The sequence below is a fragment of the Lineus longissimus genome, chromosome 19 (assembly GCF_910592395.1).
Source record: "Lineus longissimus chromosome 19, tnLinLong1.2, whole genome shotgun sequence".
Classification (NCBI taxonomy): domain Eukaryota; kingdom Metazoa; phylum Nemertea; class Pilidiophora; order Heteronemertea; family Lineidae; genus Lineus; species Lineus longissimus.
The window spans coordinates 2,430,897-2,449,678 of record NC_088326.1 but is presented as its reverse complement, the minus strand read 5'-3'; the positions used below and the strand labels follow the sequence as shown (position 1 = coordinate 2,449,678).

Sequence of the window (18,782 nt, the reverse complement as noted above, 5' to 3'; positions counted from 1 at the left end):
TGCTGGACTTCATGGCAAAGAGGAGCCAATCCACAAAGCAATCTGTCTGCTATCTTGAGAGAAAATGAAACCCTCCCTTCCAAATCCATCTCTGTCACATCAAGTAGGCCTACCTTTCTATCCAAGATGAGCAGACCCGCTCCCCCCTCTCACTCAGCAGACCAGTGCTCATTCTAAATTTCAAAATGACCCCTCTCTCGGGGATGGCCAACCGAATATACGTCCCCAATCCCAGCGGACTTTTTGTGACAATTTACCCATCAATGCTTCGACTAATTACTGCACCAGAGTGTCATATCATCATGGCAAAACATCAAAATGGTAGCAAGTTAGTAAGAAATACCCTTTTGACTAGCTGCAAGAAATGAATGGGGAGGGAATAATGAGATGAGATGTCACAAATGAATAGGCCACACAAGTTGTAATATTGTACATTGGTGAAGATGTACCGATTTAATATCCTAAGAATGGAATAAATGAATCAAACTTACAAAATAGGAAAGTTATCCAACCACTGATTCCCAATGACCCATGGAAGTGAACCGAATTCAATTTCAGGTGACAGTACCAACCTGCTTATTCCTATCACATCCTCTTTCAGACCTTATTCCTCAGACTGATCAGGAACACACTGAAGTACCCCAACCACACAATACATGCCGCTTGTCCTGGACAATACCAGCCACCATGCAACGCTCATAAAATCCTTATTTATAAATAGAGCGATGAGAGAGGATGTAAAATAAACAGTGTACTAAAGTCACCGGTAAAATCCCCGCCCTCGGCCATAAAACATGAATGAAACACAATGACCTATAAATAGAGCACAAAAATCTCGGTTACTATGGTATCCGTTTTGGAAATTGTGAGAAATTATCCGTTTTTCCACTTTTCTTTCGGACCCTACCCAAGGAAGTCTGGTGTCTGGCTGACTGAGTCCCGACTTGTGGTGTAATGGTTAAGCAGATAAAACTAATACATTTAGTCAGCTGGGCAGTGCACGTGTACTTATTCACCCTCGAATGGTTTATATTAAAGGTGCCATATTTATTAAAGACGCAGCACCCTACTGATTCTAAGAAACGGTTTATTGCCGAAATAAGAAACCTGTTGCAGTGTTAAAGGTACCGTGCCCGTTCTTTAGTTAAAGGTGTTAAAGGTACATGACCTACCTCCATTTAAGGCACAGACCTCTGTTAGAAGTACCACAACCTATTTTAACATTATTGATATCGTTTCATCAACCCACCAGTCAAAGTTAGAGTACTGAAACTATTGGACTTAAAGGCTTCTTGTTTGTTCAAAATTTGAAATTTGAAATTGAAAATTTTCAATTGTGTAAATACATACTGAATATAAAGTTCAACGATGCTGTTGTGTTCACTGATTTACAAATACTATGATGGCCAAGTTTTAACAAATTTGCATGCATATTAACTGTACTACAGAACCTGAAGGCCATACCCCTTTAAAACTTTCAAGTCAAAACGAAAGATCATAGAAACCTGAAAGGAAAAACAACAATTGTTATATTTCTGGGAAGGTGGCCTAATTTTAAGCTTTGTGGAAGTTGGAAGAAGTTTTCAGCTCTCAAAATTTTCTAAATTCAATTTGATCAAACCTGTGAGTCAAACCAATGCACAGATATAGGAACCTGCATTATGATTAGTTCAGAATGATTACTTAAATTTATTCTACACGATTAAATATTCATTGATACAGATGCAATTAATATGTATAATATAGTCGAACACCTGCGCTGTCAGTGCCTAGATGATCATGGTTAATTTTGCAAGACCAGTCATTAAAGCCTACTCTCCAGCCCTTGCTTGGTGAACGGTAAACTCTAGCGGACAATCACAAATTTGTGCTGCCATCTACTCATAGACGTCTGAACCATCCCCAAATGCATCGCACAATCCACCAACAAGGCAAGGACCAATCAGAGGTTGGGGGACGTGCCCTCACTACTGACCTCAAAGAAAAACATGTTTTTCATTCAGAATTGGGACGAAACAAAGTAATAGTGTTCGGCTCCCCCAGAGAGCCTATGGCTGCCCAATGTCCAAAGTCCTACATATATATATACACATATGTTTACGCATACACATTGGTACAATTAGTGCAAGGGCATGACCCTGCATGGGTTTCTTAGAGTACATTCCTTCAAAGTTGAGAAAATTGCCTCGTACAAAAGTCGGCCCAAGCCTTCTTATACAACTCTCAAGAAAAATGTGACTCGCTCTACCAAAACTAGGCACTTGTCGCATCTGAACTCGACAGGTTGATACGGACTTGTTGTTCATTTCCCTATTGTAGACCTTTTGTGAAATCTATTACACACTGATTTGGTTACATTTCACAAAAGGTCTACAATAGGGAAATGAACAACAAGTCTGTATCAACCTGTCAAGTTCAGATGCGACAAGCGCCTTGTTTTGGTAGAGCGAGTCACAAATATACATAATGTTTCTAAAAAAAATAAGAAGATAGCGTCATTCCTACCGTGTGCCTTTGTAGCGGACACCTTTCTGTCTTCTGCTACACTGTTCACGACCGTCTGCAGCTGAGCAATTTGTTTCTCCAGAATCTGTTGATGTGCTTTGCTGTTCTGTAAATAGAGACAATAGTTTGGGGATTCAGCAAGGAATGGGTTGTCTTGAAGGTTATAACATATGTTATAACATATGCTATAACATATGTTATAACATAGGAGCTGGTGAAACATAGCAACGTCTACTATGCAGGCCTAGGGATGATGAGTTGTATTATGTTACAGCGTCAAGGCAGCGTCAAAGCGTTAAAAGTGCCACACAAACGAGAGATTTTTGACGCTGTGAACAGCAATAATCATCACACACAACAAAACTTGCTTGTTAGTGGTGGCTTGCGACAAGAATTCATTATCAAACACAGCGATTACAAGTTCTTCCTGTACACAAGCGATTCTTATCTCACACCTCACGGTGATTATTATCACAGGTCAGAGTGACAAAAAGCACTTGCTGCGGGACACATATACCCACCTCGAGCGCATCCTGCATGGAGCCCAGCGGCAGTAAGTCTTCCATGTCTTCATCGACGTAGTTACTCCCAGTCTTGGTGTAATAAGTACTGTACGAGATGTGCTCGTTGAGCGCGTTCAACCATTTCTGAAAATGATGTCAGAATTGAGAGATCAGTTACGCTAGCAGAATCACTGACAGCCAATCCGGCCACATAGCCACAGGTGCATCAATGGAGAAAAAGCTCTTGGGATCAAGGGAGGAACAGGAGATGACAGCCAGGCTTATTAGAGACACAGGCCTGGTTTTATAAGAGACACAGGCAAAAGGAGCGGCATGCCATGTGGAAGATGTACCGGGAGAAAAAGGAAGAAATAGATTGAACCAGTCCGTCTCAACCTGCCAATCTCAGAGCGACGTGCGACTGGTTTTGCTGTGGCTGGTCACATTTCTCAATAAACTGCCTACCTACCTGTCGTGTGACCTTAGAATCAGTCAAACTGACCGTGAGCGTATGTGACGTGTCGTCAGAGAATCGAATAATGAACGTGTTAGCGTCGGCAGGTTTGAGCTCAACTTTCGCGTCGTCCAAATATTTGAAGCTTTTCCGCCTCACACCAGTCGCAGCGTCAGCGCGCTTGTTGAAGTAACTGAGAACCCCTCGTTCTAAGACAACCCACATTCCCTTCCAACCGCGGAGAAACTTGGAGCGCTGAAAATACAGATATTCAGAATATCATAAACTGGTTGGATCTCGATCTGACCCAGCGGTACCTTTTGACAAAGCTAGTTTATTTATTGTAAACATACGTGTATGCTACGACACAAATGGCCGACCAGAAATCACGAAACAAGTCCTTGTGTTCTTGGATATGCAACCTGACTTACCCGATACAATGGCCCCTCAAATCTCTTGACGTTTTTCTTCAGTTCTTTGATGGGTTGCACATCGAGTATTTGTTTCGTCTGGTTGTCTCTGGCAAGTTCGAGCGCACTTTGACCTGAACGGGAGAAGAAGAGATGAAATTAAATGCATTCCATCATACATTTGCCTGCATTGCATCATGACATCAATCTGAGAAAATTGAACTTAAAGTATAGAATTTAACTGAAAATGCTTGGAAAGTTTGACATTTTTGCTTTGAAATTTGGAGGACAGATCAGATATAAGGCAACATTGGGTGATATGAATAAAGACTAGCAAATGCTTTTATCTAAAACTCCATGTACATTTACACTAGGCTGTTCTGTACAAAACTGAAGTAAAAGCATTTGCTAGTCTTTATTCATATCACCCAATGGTCTTGTTAACTCCAAATGGTACATATTGCGATTTGCAATGGAACTCTTCCTCTTACCGTTCATGTTGAGAGTGGAAGTATCAATGCCGTTCTGTATGAGTAACACCGCAACCTCTTTGTGACCTCGGTAAGCAGCGCAGTGCAAGGCAGTATTTCCAGTCTTGTCTGTAAAGTTCAAGGTTTTCATTTGATTCGTCTTGAGCTTAAAGAGGAAAGAAGACAAATAAACTACATGATACTCTAGTTTCATCAACCCGAGACTGCTCCTGAATATTCTAGTTAGGCCCCAAACTATGCACATGGTTGTTCTCTTGGCCAGACTATGGGTTAGTGCAACCCGCTCACTAGTGTGCGGCCTAGTCACATCAAGGCTGGATTACTGCAATTCACTGCTCTATGGCATTTCAAAAGACCTTATGAACAAGTTGCAGAGGGTGCAGTACGTGGCGGCCCGCATCATCACGCGCACCAAGCGTCGAGACCACATCTCCCCTCTACTACGTGAGCTCCACTGGTTGCCGGTTGAGCAGAGGGTGAACTATAAAATCCTCATGCACGTTTTCAAATGTGTGCATGGAATAGCGCCTGGCTACTTGTCAAGCCTGGTCAATATCTATAGGCCAGGAAGAGACCTTCGGTCGGCTGATGACAATAGACTAGTACTTCCAAGAGCCCATACATACAACTTGTCTGATGGTTATGACGTTATTTTGCAGCTTTTTTGCATTTGTTTCTTCTTCGTCTCCATTTAAACCAGTATGGCTGGTGCCCTCCAAGGAGCCTCATGGCCTAGTGGTTTACACTGCTGGCCACCACGCAATAGGGCCCGGGTTCGATCCCGGGGAGAACCCAGGATCGTATGTCTGCATGAACCGGCGTGGCTTTCAAGGAACTAAAATTCCCGGCTCTTCACAGTCCTTCGAATGAGACTCAAAACCGAGGTTCCTTGTACCTGGTGTCTATGCCAGGGCAAGCTAAGACCCCACCGGGTGAGAAACATGAGTAGCTTGCGTGGACTCTATCTCTCTCGCCAAAGTCGGACCACTAGGCCAATAAACCCAATTGGCGCCTAACCGTAGTGGCACGCAGGATACGCTCATCCCGCCTTGGAGGAGGATTACTCCTAGGAGAATGACCCCTCCATGTGCAGAGCGAACGCTGAAGAAGAAGAAGCTGGTGCCCTCCGTCTTCCGACAGGTTTTACTTTGGAGTGTCCATCGATCTACTAGTCCGGTCGCTTACTGGTTGTGACATTGTCTCCAGTAAAAGCCCAGTCAAAACCTTACCATTTCAGCCAGCTTCTCTAAGTCTCCGTGCCGCGCTGCCGAGATGAACTTCTCACCAGCCTTTCTCTCTTCGACATCTTCTGTCGCTGAAAACAGACGAATAATGAAAGATAACTTTTTTGTCACTATCATGATGAGCAGTGGAAGTTCCGTCCCATTTTTTGCTCTGTCCTTTTTTCATTTTAGACTAATTGTATATTTGTGCATTTCCAAGCTTGTGAAGCCAGTGACTAGAACTCCTTATTGTATCGTAGGGTCTAAACCTTTAAAGGGTAAGTCGTGTTAAATTTCACTATATAATGTTTTAGCTGTTTTTGACAAATGACTACGTCACTTTCTCATAAATCGGTAAGGTTTTCGAATCGAAATGCACATTTTCTAGAAATTGATGGTTTAATCCCGACCGGACAGCTCGCTTCGATGCCGTTTTTGTTGATGACATCACAACATGAACATTTTCGCGGTCGCGGTGGTTTACATTCAGCGATTTTATAATAAATCTAATCAAAAATGGAAAATTTGAGCTTTACATTTGTGATCAACAATTAAAAAAGGAACTATTTCTGCAAAGTTGTAAATCACATCATAGTATCACTTTAAAGCACGATGACCCCATGAATTTATCCTCAACATAATTAATGAGGGTAAGAGGGTGCTAACGGAGGGCGGGGTATGTACCTTCAATTAACTCCCTGATCTCCTGATGATTTGTAACATGTTTGGCCATCTGCCCCTCGCCATTGATGATAGAAACATCAGCATCATGCTGGAGCAGCAACGTCACCAATTCCTGAAGTTAAAGTGACAGTATTATCTATCTAAATTGATAGCTTTGGGGATTTATCGAAAGTCTGCTCCCTCTTTGTAAACAACAGAAAAGAACCAGGCCTCTCAATTACATGATTCCTACACCGTATAACGGTGTAGGCCGTACAGGATGTCCTCAAATTAGGTCTTTTTTTTTTGTTTAATAATATGACCCCCCTTAAGCATTTTTTGACCCCTAACGTAACCAAATCTCATCCAAATGGCCTAATTTTATAGTTTTACCCTAAAATTATGATTTTTCAGGTGTATGTGGTGATATCAGTCACCAACTTTGATTTATGACGTCGCTGTTCAGGCAAATTGGCGCGATGAAATGTCCCCAAATTAAGCTAAAAAGCAAAAAAACATGTCCCCCAAAATAGGCTAAAAAAATACAGGGTGTAGAGGTCTCCACGTAATTGAAAGGCCTGAGAACCTACCACTCTGGCTGTGTACGCCGCCTTGTGGAGAGGTGTATCACCGGAATCGTTGATCACATTCACATCAGCGCCATGCTGGGGAAGAAAAAGAAGACAATTGTAGGTTAATGCCAAATAGCGAGGGAATGTTCTACGAAGACAATACACACACCTGATGACACTTTCATATATTATTATTTGACTGCTTCATAATGGCGCTTCCCATTGTTTTTTTACAAATTTCATAGCAGGTGTAATTTCAAGATGCATGAAGTGGCTTGCCCATGGCCATCAACGCTGTGAAAACCGCTAGGTTACACTTACATTCGTCAGTACTTTGACCACATCATAATGTCCAAAGTAGCTGGCCAAATGAAGAGGCGTCCAACCCTTATTTGATTTATTGTTGCCTGAAAAAGGATAAGAGGCAAATTAGACTCCTGAGCAGTGTGGAACTAGATTCATAGATGACGTCATTCTGTGACTGCCCACACAGCACGCCATTTGGACCTGCTACTCCCAGATTTGTGGAGTGTATCACACTAGTGTTGAGATATCAGGATCAATTGTTTTTCACTACACATTTACCTTAAAAAGGTTATCATGACCACAATATGCAATTCAGGTCATTGGTGTGACTGTGAGCACACCGAACTCCACTAATTAGGACAGGGGTTCAAATGAATGGACTCTTAGTGACAATTCTGAGTAAATATTACAACCTGCAGGGTCAAGGGTTGACCACCGTTTGAAGGAGTTCAGCTTCAGGATTTCAAGTTCTAGCCAAAATGGTGGTGTCTATTGTCAACCCTTAAAAAGGTTAGTAGTCTAGTGCTCATCAATAATTAGGTCAAAGTCCAGCTGTGACAGAGGTGATGGCGATGACCATGATCAGCACACAGGACACAATGGTCAGGAACTGCACATGACCAGACCAATAAAATAGGCCATACATGAATCCATCCAATTTAGTAAATACTCTACTCAACGATCTAAGACCACTTTATTGATTGACAGATTCCAACGAAATCGACACAAGAGGCCAAGCCAGAACATAACATCATGACCATGGGACAGCTTGGTGTCACTGCCCCACTTTCTATCGATTCAGATTTTGAATGACATCCAATGACCATGTGCATAATATCCCACTTTCTTGAAATGATCTCAGATCGGTGAAACTAGAGTACTAGGCCTACAAGGTATTTGAAATGAACAGAAGCACTATTCCATGCATTGATTGATTAAGCATGAGATTTAGAAACTGATTGCCCTATTAATGAAAATTGCTTGATAATTTTGTGCAACATTATGTTTAAATGATAGCCGCTTGAAATGATAGGCACCTGATATTTGGAATGGAAAAACCTCTCAATTGGGGTCAGAGAGAGTGTAGAAATAAAAGTGAATGCCGTTACCTACCTCTGCAGTTAACATCAGCCACAGAGGTGTCGTTGTCTCCTTCCGTCAAAAGCTCTGTCACCCTGACATTGTTACCATGACGAGCTTGATACAGGAGCTCCTCATTGGCACTAGAAAACTCCATGAGGCCAGTAGCTGGAAAGAATCAAACGTTTTAACACAACGGACGATTTTGAAACAGTTTCAGTGTTTGGGTGTTGACCAGTGATGCGTTTCATCTGGCACAAAGGGTGACAGTGGCTTACGGCATTCCCCGAAGTTGGCTCAGGCCTTCCCATGTGTTCTGAGTGTCGGTTTTGTTTGGGGTCTGGTTCGTCTTTGTTGAAGTTGTCCTTCCACGCATCACATACCGAAAATCTAATTGATGCTCGAGTTCAGTGGCACACACTGCACCCGTTCTCCTCCACCAGCGTGTTCGATACACCTGCATGCAGCAGACCAGGCAGCAGTGAGCGACCTGCATGCCTGGGCCTGGCCTAGGTTGGAGCGAAGTACTCAGGTTCAGTCACCTCTTCTTGGCTAGGCTAGGGGCTGGCAAAACAGCGTGTAGGTTTACGCTCAACATACTCACAGTCACACAGTCAGTCATTCACTGCAGTGACACTGACACACTAGACTACAGTCACTACTACAGACTCAGTACACTTAACACTACACTCTACACTACAGTAACAACAGTGGGCTTGTCCAGGTGACCTGTCAAAATGCATCAAAACGAGTGAAAATCTTGCAACAACGTAGTCACCAACAAAAGTGGGAAACAAAATGAGTTGCACAACAAACCTTCAGTTTCAGAATATGCGGAAAAAGGGCATTTTATCGGGAGAAAACCTCAAAACATGAAATCAGGAAAAGCCCAAGTGGTCACGTGATTTTGATTCCAGGAAATTTTTGGTTCGGTGTTATATCCAATCCGCGTTAGCAGGTCATGTGATCATTGAGATTTCGCGGGAAATGAAAATGGTGAACCTCAATCACCCGGGCGCCGGGCCAAATGTCCAATTTACATGCGCCCGCTGAAATTGTGACACAGTCCCTCTGCCACCGTTTGATCGGCCACGCACAGATCCAGTGTGTATAGTGCACTGCTTGTAACATGGATTGAAAAGCCCTCTTGTTATGTTTTGATAAAAAAACATTTTAAAGAAGTCGTGATAGTTTTTTTCATAACACTTTGAAGTGTTTTTGTGTCAAACAGATACATGATAAAGATATAGATTTTAACAAAATTGAATGGCGCAGTCACGGCGCTCAGTGTTGCCGTGATCCGTGCTCAGTTGACAGCCATTCTCCAAGCGTCGTCAATGGTGATCATTCTTTTCAGGTCTCACTCGACCTACTGTCTCTGCCACTGTTTGGCTCCCCAGTCACCCCTCAACAAAGGGAACAATCGCCGGCCAACAATGGTCATATTGGGACGTATTCAAGGCTGCGTAAACCTTCGGCAGGGTCTATTCTACAGACCAAAGACTTTACAGACCTTGTTTTTTGGCTATCACTTTTTTATTAGTGGAGACTTTCATAAAATCTAAAGTGATATTAGACCAGAAACGGTTTCCGCATATGCTCAGAAAGACATTTTTGAAAAAAATTAAATTTTAGTACCTTGATTTTGAAGAAATAAAAGTCTGTAATTCTCAGAATACGCCAGTAAAGGGTTATTGACTTGGTACACTATGTAGCAACACTGCCATGGTGCGCTATAAGGGGGAGGGCACATCCAGAAGACATGGGGCACCACATAGAACCTGACACAATTGGGGACAAGGCGCACCAAGTAGCGAAAAGGAACATCCATTAGAGGGAAGGGCCAGGCCGGTCTACTGTCTCATTGGCAAAAGTCATTTCTGAAGAACAGCAGATAAACAACATAGAGCCATGGTAAATCCTTATGCATTTAGTGTCACATCTTCACAAGTCTTCGTAATTGTCAGGTACCGCCATCTAAGCTAAGAAATTGGAACTAGGCATTTGCGTAAAATTTAAAATATCGCCCGTTTTTAGGGCGGGGACGATTTACAGCTGGAACCCCTGAACCAGCTCCCGCAGATCCGACATTCATCAAGTCAAAGCAAGTATGAACCTGGTTTAATCAATGATGCAGTTTATCTTAACTATACTATACCTAACAAGTTGTTTATATACCCGTCAGTTTCTTGCAGCATTGCTCCCATGGGTACGTCTTGTATACGTTCCATGTAGCACTGACTGCTGGTCCACGGCAGGGGAGCGTGGGAGGAAAGATTATGGTTTAAATTGACCAGAACCTGGCTACACTGCCGTCTTGCCCACACGATGTGAGAGCCGATGTGACTGCCATCAAGTCAGGCTCGACCCTGGCTGCAGACCTGGCTGCTCATTTGTCAGGCCGACACGGCGACAGAGAGGAGACTGCCAAAACCAGACCGAACGGTTTCTGGCTGCCCAACCGTCTTGTCGATGTGGTCAGAACAACATCGAATTAGGTCTTGCCAACCCAGTGACAGTAGTGAGGTTTCGCAACCACCCGGTTAGGCCCTACGACGACGTTTATCTATTGTGTGAGTTCACCCGAACAATAGATAAACGTCGTCGTAGGGCCTAACCGGGTGGTTGCGAAACCTCACTAGTACCTGCCGTTTGTACCTCTACGTTTGGTTCGCGAAACCTGCCTAATGTCTTTCCGTGACCACAGCTCTGTCGTACGCATACACATGTGTGTATGCTAGGCCAATCCCACATTTTTGACAATACCAGTTAATTGATCCTTTGACAGAACAAAAGACTCTCGTTAGCTCATGAAACCTAATGTTCAAGTGTAGCGGGGTAGTGCCCGGATGGTGTGACGCGAAATGTATTGTCTTCGGTCATGTCGGTCGCGGTTGATTTGAACGCCAGTCAGTTGGAGTGTGAACTGCGTAGAAGATCACCGGAACACTTTCTCCGATTTCAAACATAAAATGCCTTCGATATTTCGGTAATCAAGTCAAAACTGCTGCAGCAGAAGGTAGGGCGAGGTATGTATGCTTCGTATTGGTCTTGATTGGTTTTAATAGGTTTTTATTTTAGTAAAAGTCGTGCAATCGGGCAGAGAATGAACTGCGCAGTAAGAAACTCCAGTCGCAAGCGAGACAAAGGCTTACTACACGGATCATGTGCATCGTTGTACATTGTATTTCATGTACATGCTCGCTGGCGATATCAATTGCCATCTCTAATCAATAACCATTTGCCCTCACAAATTAACGACCCAAGTCTTGGTCACAGAGACAACATCTACGATGATGTTGATGGTCTCGAGGTGCTGATATAATTTTCCCGGTGTTATTTTTAGTAAGGCGGGACTTGTTTATTTTTGTGATTGATGTGTCTTGCGACCGTTGTACCTTGTGTGTCATATCATTTTAGAGTAATGTTTTTCAAATCTAAACAATTATTCACTTGGCTCCACGATCCCGACTGCGGTGTAGCACCCGACTATAACTGGCATGAATAGGGAATACGCTGGTTATGGATGTCAGATCGTGGTTCCCTGACTTTTGCAAACAATTCCACTGGGCGTATCCCACGCGGCGACACCAAGGACCGCTGGCTGATCTATTGATATGTTCGCAGTAGGGTGTCAAAGTCGGAGAGACGAAGAGCCACTCGTCTCTTGTAGGGGGTTCATTGAAAGTGTTTGCATTTGTTAGCCTATAAAGTTAAACACAAGATTTTAATCCTTGTCTTGGGTGTCTTTGAGAGAACTGATCACACACAATTCCCAACCTACTCGTCAGCTAGCTGACAGATTATTTGGGTCGAACGTGTTGCTGAGATGTTTTTGAAGAGATACTTGTGGCTGTTGGAGAGACTTCTTGTTTAGTCAGTTCCATCTGCCCCCTCTAAGGCAAACTATGGTAACTAATAACTTGACTGCGGAATGATCGCAGGTTGAAAACAATGGTTTCGCAGAAAAACCAGACAAAGGCTTACTTCACGGATCATGTGCATCATTGTATTTCATGTACATGCTCACTTGCGATATCAATTGCCATCTCTAATCAATTACCATTTGCCCTCACAAATTAACGACCCAAGTCTTGGTCACAGAGACAACATCTATGATGATGTTGATGGTCTCGAAGTGCTGATATAATTTTCCCGGTGATATTTTGGTAAGGCGGGACTTGTTGATTTTTGTGATTGATGTGTCTTGCGACCGTACCTTGTATGTCATATCATTTTAGAATAATGTATTTCAAATCTAAACAATTATTCACTTGGCTCCACGATCCCGACTGCGGTGTAGCACCCGACTATAACTGGCATGAATAGGGAATACGCTGGTTATGGATGTCAGATCGTGGTTCCCTGGCTTTTGCACACAATTCCACTGGGCGTATCCCACGCGGCGACACCAAGGACCGCTGGCTGATCTATTGATATGTTCGTAGTATGGTGTCAAAGTCGGAGAGACGAAGAGCCACTCGTCTCTTGTAGGGGGTTCATTGGAAGTGTTTGCACTTGTTAGCCTATAAAGTTAAACGCAAGATTTTAATCCGTACCTTGGGTGTCTTTGAGAGAACTGATCACACACAATTCCCAACCTACTCGTCAGCCAGCTGACAGATTACCTGGGCCGAACGTGTTGCTGAGATGTTTTCGAAGAGATACTTGTGGCTGTTGGAGAGACTTCTTGTTTAAACAGTTCCATCTGCCCCCTCTAAGGCATACGATGGTAACTAATAACTTGACTGAGGAAAGACGCTGAGGTGGTTGGTGATGCTTCTAGTCTAAAGTTTGTCATAGGGCCTCCTCCGATTTAAGGGCATAAGGACCTAGCATGCGTATGCTACTTGGTGTGCTGCAGATTTTGGGAGCCCATCAGCGGGCAATCAAGTACTCAACATCAAAATTCACATTGTGATTGTCTAACCGGAGGATATGCCTTTTTAAAATTATTGAAAGGAAATATTGATCTTGACTCTGTCCTTAACCTTTATTTGTCTCGTCATTTCAGCGGTGATGTACCATGAGGCCGGCCTATGAGATGTGGTAGCGAGAATGGTTGGTGTCAGTCTGCACAAGGACGATGACGCAGTGTTAAGTTTGAACCGGTAAGAATACGTCGAAATTGCGTACAGAGTTTTCATACTTAGATACCCACTTCATTTGAATGAGAAATATAGTGGAGATCCAATTGCATATCCCAATGCAAGCAAAAGTAACTTCCAAATGATGCACTGTGTAACGTAATGATTGACTCTGATCCAATCTTGCAATCATGGCGGCACGCATCAAACTAGATGGATGCTGGTCTTGAAGGCAAACAGATGGTAAATGAAGATTGCACCATAGTTGTTATTATCCTTAATCTGTCAGTGTGCTCCTGGGCAGCCCCCCCCCCCCCCCGCAAAACAAAAACTTATATATTTAACTTTATCTTCAGAAAGAATGACCAATTGCATTCCCCGCGACTGACTCGCGGCATCATTCCATCGATGTAACAAGTCACCTGTCCTACTTCTCCAACCCACGGGACGAGGCCGCCATGGAGACGAAAGTTAACAGTGGATCAAGGGCACTCGTATATCAGGATGAATACGTGTAACAGTTTTAAATGCCCTAGGATAGAGTGTTCCGGGAAAGAATGATTTATTTGCGCTTGAAGGTCAAGAGTCTCAGTATACCCATACCTTAGCCTGACAACAATGAATAAGAAGGACACTTTTTCCAGATGAACATTCAAAAATGCTACACCGATACGACAATGGAAACAATTTTCATTTGAGATAGAACCCTCGTGGACCATTGCGACATTTGCGGTCGGGTTCACATACGATTCACATTGTCACGATGTCGTGTTTCTCATGTCACTTGCCTAATATAATCCTACAAGGTGGCGCATTATCGCCCACTGCTGGGACTTTGTCTTGGCACGATCTTCACTTTGGAATAAATTGATCAGTTCAGGGCAGCCTAACCTGTCATATGAGTTGTCTGTCCCATTCACAAACTTGATCTTTATTATGCACTCAGCAGATTAAATCCAATACTTGAATAAATTTCAATAAATTTCGTGTTTGAAAAAAGATCAAAATCTGTGATGTACACTGTCCTTACGTATAATGAACGCTCCGAATAGGTGGCCACAGTGTGTAGCCACTTTTGGCCAATCAAATTATGAAAACACTGGAGATTTACAGCGCTGAAGCGGTCCATGTCCCCTTATCGGTAAAAGTGGCGTTAAAGGTGTTCTCATGAATATCCCGAGTACGGGTCCACCATAGAACCAACGTTTTTATGCCTGATGGTTGTGAGACCAGTCGCCCAAGTTAGAGTGAACTTGTCTCTTCATTCTGGTTGTGACTTGTCCTCGAAAGACCATGCTTCGTGGTGGTAGATGTTAACAAGATTTGCCCTGATGACCTTTTGATATAAGATAATAGACCATGGAGATTAAGGCCGAGGTGCGAGCGGTCTTTGTTTAAACGACCATAGACGGTGTATTGGGCAAAGACTGGTGTCTTTCAACTGCCTGCTATGGGACGGAATAACGCACCAGAACGATCAACCCGCATACATACAACATGTCTTGACTGAATGCAAGAGGGTTAACTGGTACATGTATACATAATATTCTGTCATTGGCAGTCTCCTCTCTGTCGCCGTGTCGGCCTGACAAATGAGGAGCCAGGCCCGCAGCCAGGGTCGAGCCTGACTTGATGGCAGTCACACCGGCTCTCACATCGTGTGGGCAAGACGGCAGTGCAGCCAGGTTCTGGTCAATTCAAACGACAATCTTTCCTCCCACGCTCCCCTGCCGTGGACCAGCAGTGCTACATGGAACGGATACAAGACGTACCTATGGGAGCAATGCTGCAAGAACTGACGGGTATATAAACAACTTGATAGGTATAGTATAGTTAAGATAAACTGCATGATTAAACCAGGTTCATACTTGCTTTGACTTGGTGAATGACGGATCTGCGGGAGCTGGTTCAGGGCCGGGTTCCAGCTGTAAATCGTCCCCCGCCCTAAAAACGGCGATATTTTAAATTTTACGCAAATGCCTAGTTCCAATTTCTTAGCTTAGATGGCGGTACCTGACAATTACGAAGACTTGTAAAGATATGAAACATGTGGATTTACCGTGGCTCTATGTTGTTTATCTGCTGGGGAGAACCATATTCTTCAGAAATGACTTTTGCCAATGAGACAATAGACCGGCTAGGCCCTTCCCTCTAATGGATGTTCCTTTTCGCTACTTGGTGCGCCTTGTCCCCAATTGTGTCAGGTTCTACGTGGTGCCCCATGTCTTCTGGACGTGCCCTCCCCCTTTATAGCGCACCATGGCAGTGTTGCTACATAGTGTACCAAGTCCATAACCCTTTACTAGGCGTATTCTGAGAATTACAGCCTTTTATTTCTTCAAAATCAAGATACAAAATTTTTTTTTTTTTAATTTCTTTCTGAGCATATGCGGAAACCGTTTCTGGTCTAATATCACTTTAGATTTCATGAAAATCTCCACTAATAAAAAAGTGATAGCCAAAAAACGAGGTCTGTAAAGTCTTTGGTCTGTAGAATAGACCCTGCCCTTAGATACGTCCCATTCTGACCATTGTTGACCGGCGATCGTTCCCATTGTTGAGAGGTGACGGGCGAGCCAACTGTGGCAGAGACAGTAGGTCGAGTGAGGCTTACCATGAAATGATCCCCATTAACGACGCTTGGAGAGTTGGTGACCTCCGTTGTCGTCTGTGATGTGACTCCATGCACGCCGCAGAGGAGCATCCTGACAAGGCACCCTTTTACCGTGTCTACGATCTCGTCTCCATCAATGCGGCGTTCAAACTGATTTGAGCAGGGGATGCAGAAGGGATAGAGAGACCTGAATCGGGCCTGATGTTGATGTATCACCAATCTCTCATTGTAAGGGTCGTATAGGGGGAGGGGGGGGGGCAGTTCGAAGAAGTTAAAGGACCAGGGATTGATGGAATTCAGCGAGCAGCCTAGCTGGCCCATCGATCTGATTCTCAAACAACTCAAATCCATTATTAGGATATTGCCACAACCAACATTATTCCATTCCGCCGTGTATGAAGGACGCTGTCACAACCGGCCCAGGACATTGTCACAACCAGCATTACCTATCCTGTCCTCATGACTGAGCTACCCATTCCATTCATGGTAAAATGTCATACACGTTTACAGTAGTCACAACTAATCAGACGACGGGCAAAGGTAGAAATTTAACACTTTATGTATACCTCCATCTGTCCAAAGATTGTGCAGGGACGGGACACAAGAAGAGGTGTCTACCAAGAAAGAAAACGGATGAAACGAGTGAAAAAATAAAACTGTGTATTTTCCCTCTAAAAGATATCTGAACAGGAGGTCGATCTGTACAAGTATGGCTTGGATGGTAGACTAACATTGAGAAAAACTGTATCTCATCCAGCAACTAATAAAAACAGGTATTAAAACTGATACAAAATGAAAAATTGTAAAAACACTGTATCTCATCAAGAAACAGGTACAAATGGATTGTTTGGTCTCATGGTGAAACCTGGCAGGAAGACTAGCTTTAAAAAAGTTGCACTTCCGGATTAATGGATAGGTAAGGGGTCAAGACACTTTCAATTTGTACAAGTCTCCAAACACAGCATTCCTCTCTCCAACACCTCCGTGTATGAACACATCCTCTCCATCCGTCATACAGATATGTCCAGCTCTACCAACCTCCGTCACACCTAATTTATAAACAGACAAAACGGGCTTCAATTTCAGCAGGTATGCTTCACCGACAGGGAATCGACTCTTGCCGTCAAAAGTATCTCCACCATGAATGAAAATGAGGCCATGTCCTTCAACACCAATGTGGTGCTTTCGTCCACAGGGCAATTTTGTCACAGATTTTAGTTTCAAGGCTTCAATTTTCGCATCAACAGAATTGAGAACATTAGCTGTTCGATGATCAGGTACAGGAGAGTACCCTGGGTGCTGCTCAATAAGTTTATCATCACGCCCACCGAAAACAATCACACGTTTTCCAATCATAGTTGCTGTATGTCCCGAGCGAGACGCAACACCCATTGGATATTCGCGATAACTACCGATGCCTTTCCCCAAGTCAAGCTTCAGCGAGAAGGCATTTCCAGATCTGCGCTGGATTCTTAAACTACCCTCGCGTCCTATGATTAAAATTTCGTCCTTTGCTAATAACGTTGCCGTGAAGGAACTCAACCCAGCCCCAACAGGGAAGCCACTTGTCGCCACTCCTTGCCACTTGTCTTTTTCGACGTCGTACATGTGAACATCGCTCGTTCTTGCTTTGCCATCCCATCCTCCAATCAGAATCAAGTATCTATCTCCCAGGACGACGGACGAGTGGTGACTAAGAGCGGGCGAGCCATGGGTTGTGACTTCTACCCACGATGCTTCGCTTGGGTCAAATCTGAAAATAAAAAAGAATTGCCAATTTCATATTTCTACTTCAGTGTGATTAATAGGTGTGATTATTCAGTGTGTTTATTAGGTGTGATTATTCAGTGTGATTATTAGGACCAAAGACAGATAGTGAAGTTTGACTCAAAATACATGACAACTACTTATTCCTCCAGCTGTCTCCAGAAGACAGTACAACCTCTCTTTACCAGGACTTCCAAATCTCGCTTTCAAAGTATACTCGATTTTGCCACCAACTTGTTTATTTTTATCAAACGGGAGGCGTAATCAAGATACCTCTATACATAGATCAGCATTTGCCAGTCGTCTAAACACTATTGAGACTGGCAAAAGGTAATCAGGTTGTGAGCCTACTCCCAATTACATACTTGTAAAACTGATCAGATGGAGATGTGCTCCCTCTAACAGTGATTCCTCCATGGATATACCATGATCCACGTACAAAGCCTCCAGTATGGTGTGCTAGGCTAGGACCAGACGAGCTCACAAACTCCCAGGACACTGGGACGATTGTTGAAAGATCTTTTGACTTCGCCATTTAGGCATAGCCACTGAAATGAAAAGAATAGAGATTTACTTTTTGCTTCATGCTGATTACTTTGCAACTTCTTCATACACAATATGGGGTACCAACTGACATGTTATCGATAGGCCTCCATGCCAGACCTTTTTCACGGAGGATGGAGGAGCTTCTCTAGCTAATGTCACCACTCATGATTAAGCACACAACCAAGTAAACAAATTCATAACATCAGATTCCAGCAGGACCACAGACTGGAGGCCTAGCTGTCCAAGTTGAAACAATGTATCTATGTGCTACCATCTACGTGTATAGATATTTGTACAGTACATTGGTACATTGAAAACCTTTTGACAGGTCTGGCTTTAGCGAATTCTTCCCTATTCACAGATAATCTACGCATTCACTGGTTATAAAAACACTTCATTGTTTACTTCAATATTTCAAACTGAGGATGTGACAAGCTGGAAACCATGTCGACTTTGCAGCAGCCAGAATTTAATGAAAATAGACAATATTTTTGAGGCAAAATTCACAATATTACACACCGTACAGTGGCGCCCCCTTTATTGTTGTCTTTGTCTAACCAT

General features: G+C 43.4%; 2 protein-coding genes and 1 long non-coding RNA gene across 4 annotated transcripts in view; 1 reads left to right on the top strand and 2 right to left on the bottom strand.

The window, feature by feature from the left end:
• Nucleotides 1–9,111, bottom strand: part of LOC135502724 (oxysterol-binding protein-related protein 1-like) — a 40,160-nt gene extending 31,049 nt beyond the window's left edge. The window contains exons 1-11 of the mRNA XM_064795700.1: nt 9,024–9,111; nt 8,241–8,375; nt 7,143–7,228; nt 6,840–6,914; nt 6,271–6,382; nt 5,593–5,678; nt 4,364–4,508; nt 3,894–4,006; nt 3,478–3,717; nt 3,027–3,152; nt 2,506–2,611 (exon numbers count right to left, since the gene is read on the bottom strand). Coding sequence (XP_064651770.1) covers nt 2,506–2,611; nt 3,027–3,152; nt 3,478–3,717; nt 3,894–4,006; nt 4,364–4,508; nt 5,593–5,678; nt 6,271–6,382; nt 6,840–6,914; nt 7,143–7,228; nt 8,241–8,364 — 1,213 coding nt within the window. The 5' untranslated portion in view covers nt 8,365–8,375; nt 9,024–9,111. The remainder of the gene's footprint in view (nt 1–2,505; nt 2,612–3,026; nt 3,153–3,477; nt 3,718–3,893; nt 4,007–4,363; nt 4,509–5,592; nt 5,679–6,270; nt 6,383–6,839; nt 6,915–7,142; nt 7,229–8,240; nt 8,376–9,023) is intronic.
• Nucleotides 9,112–11,046: 1,935 nt separating this feature from the next.
• LOC135502725 (uncharacterized) lies at nt 11,047–14,272 on the top strand. 2 transcript variants are annotated; one of them, XR_010449819.1, is made up of 3 exons: nt 11,047–11,226; nt 13,222–13,318; nt 13,655–14,272. It is a non-coding gene; the product is annotated as an uncharacterized LOC135502725 (long non-coding RNA). The 2 variants fall into 2 exon arrangements; XR_010449818.1 differs by having other exon boundaries at nt 11,050–11,226; nt 13,651–14,272.
• Nucleotides 14,273–16,551: 2,279 nt separating this feature from the next.
• Nucleotides 16,552–18,748, bottom strand: LOC135503069 (kelch domain-containing protein 9-like). Its single transcript, XM_064796358.1, has 2 exons — nt 18,041–18,748; nt 16,552–17,661 (listed from the first exon to the last, which is right to left on the bottom strand). Exons 1-2 carry the CDS (start codon nt 18,208–18,210, stop codon nt 16,833–16,835), a joined length of 999 nt encoding a protein of 332 aa, XP_064652428.1. The 5' UTR covers nt 18,211–18,748; the 3' UTR covers nt 16,552–16,832.
• Between the last annotated feature and the right edge of the window lie 34 nt (nt 18,749–18,782).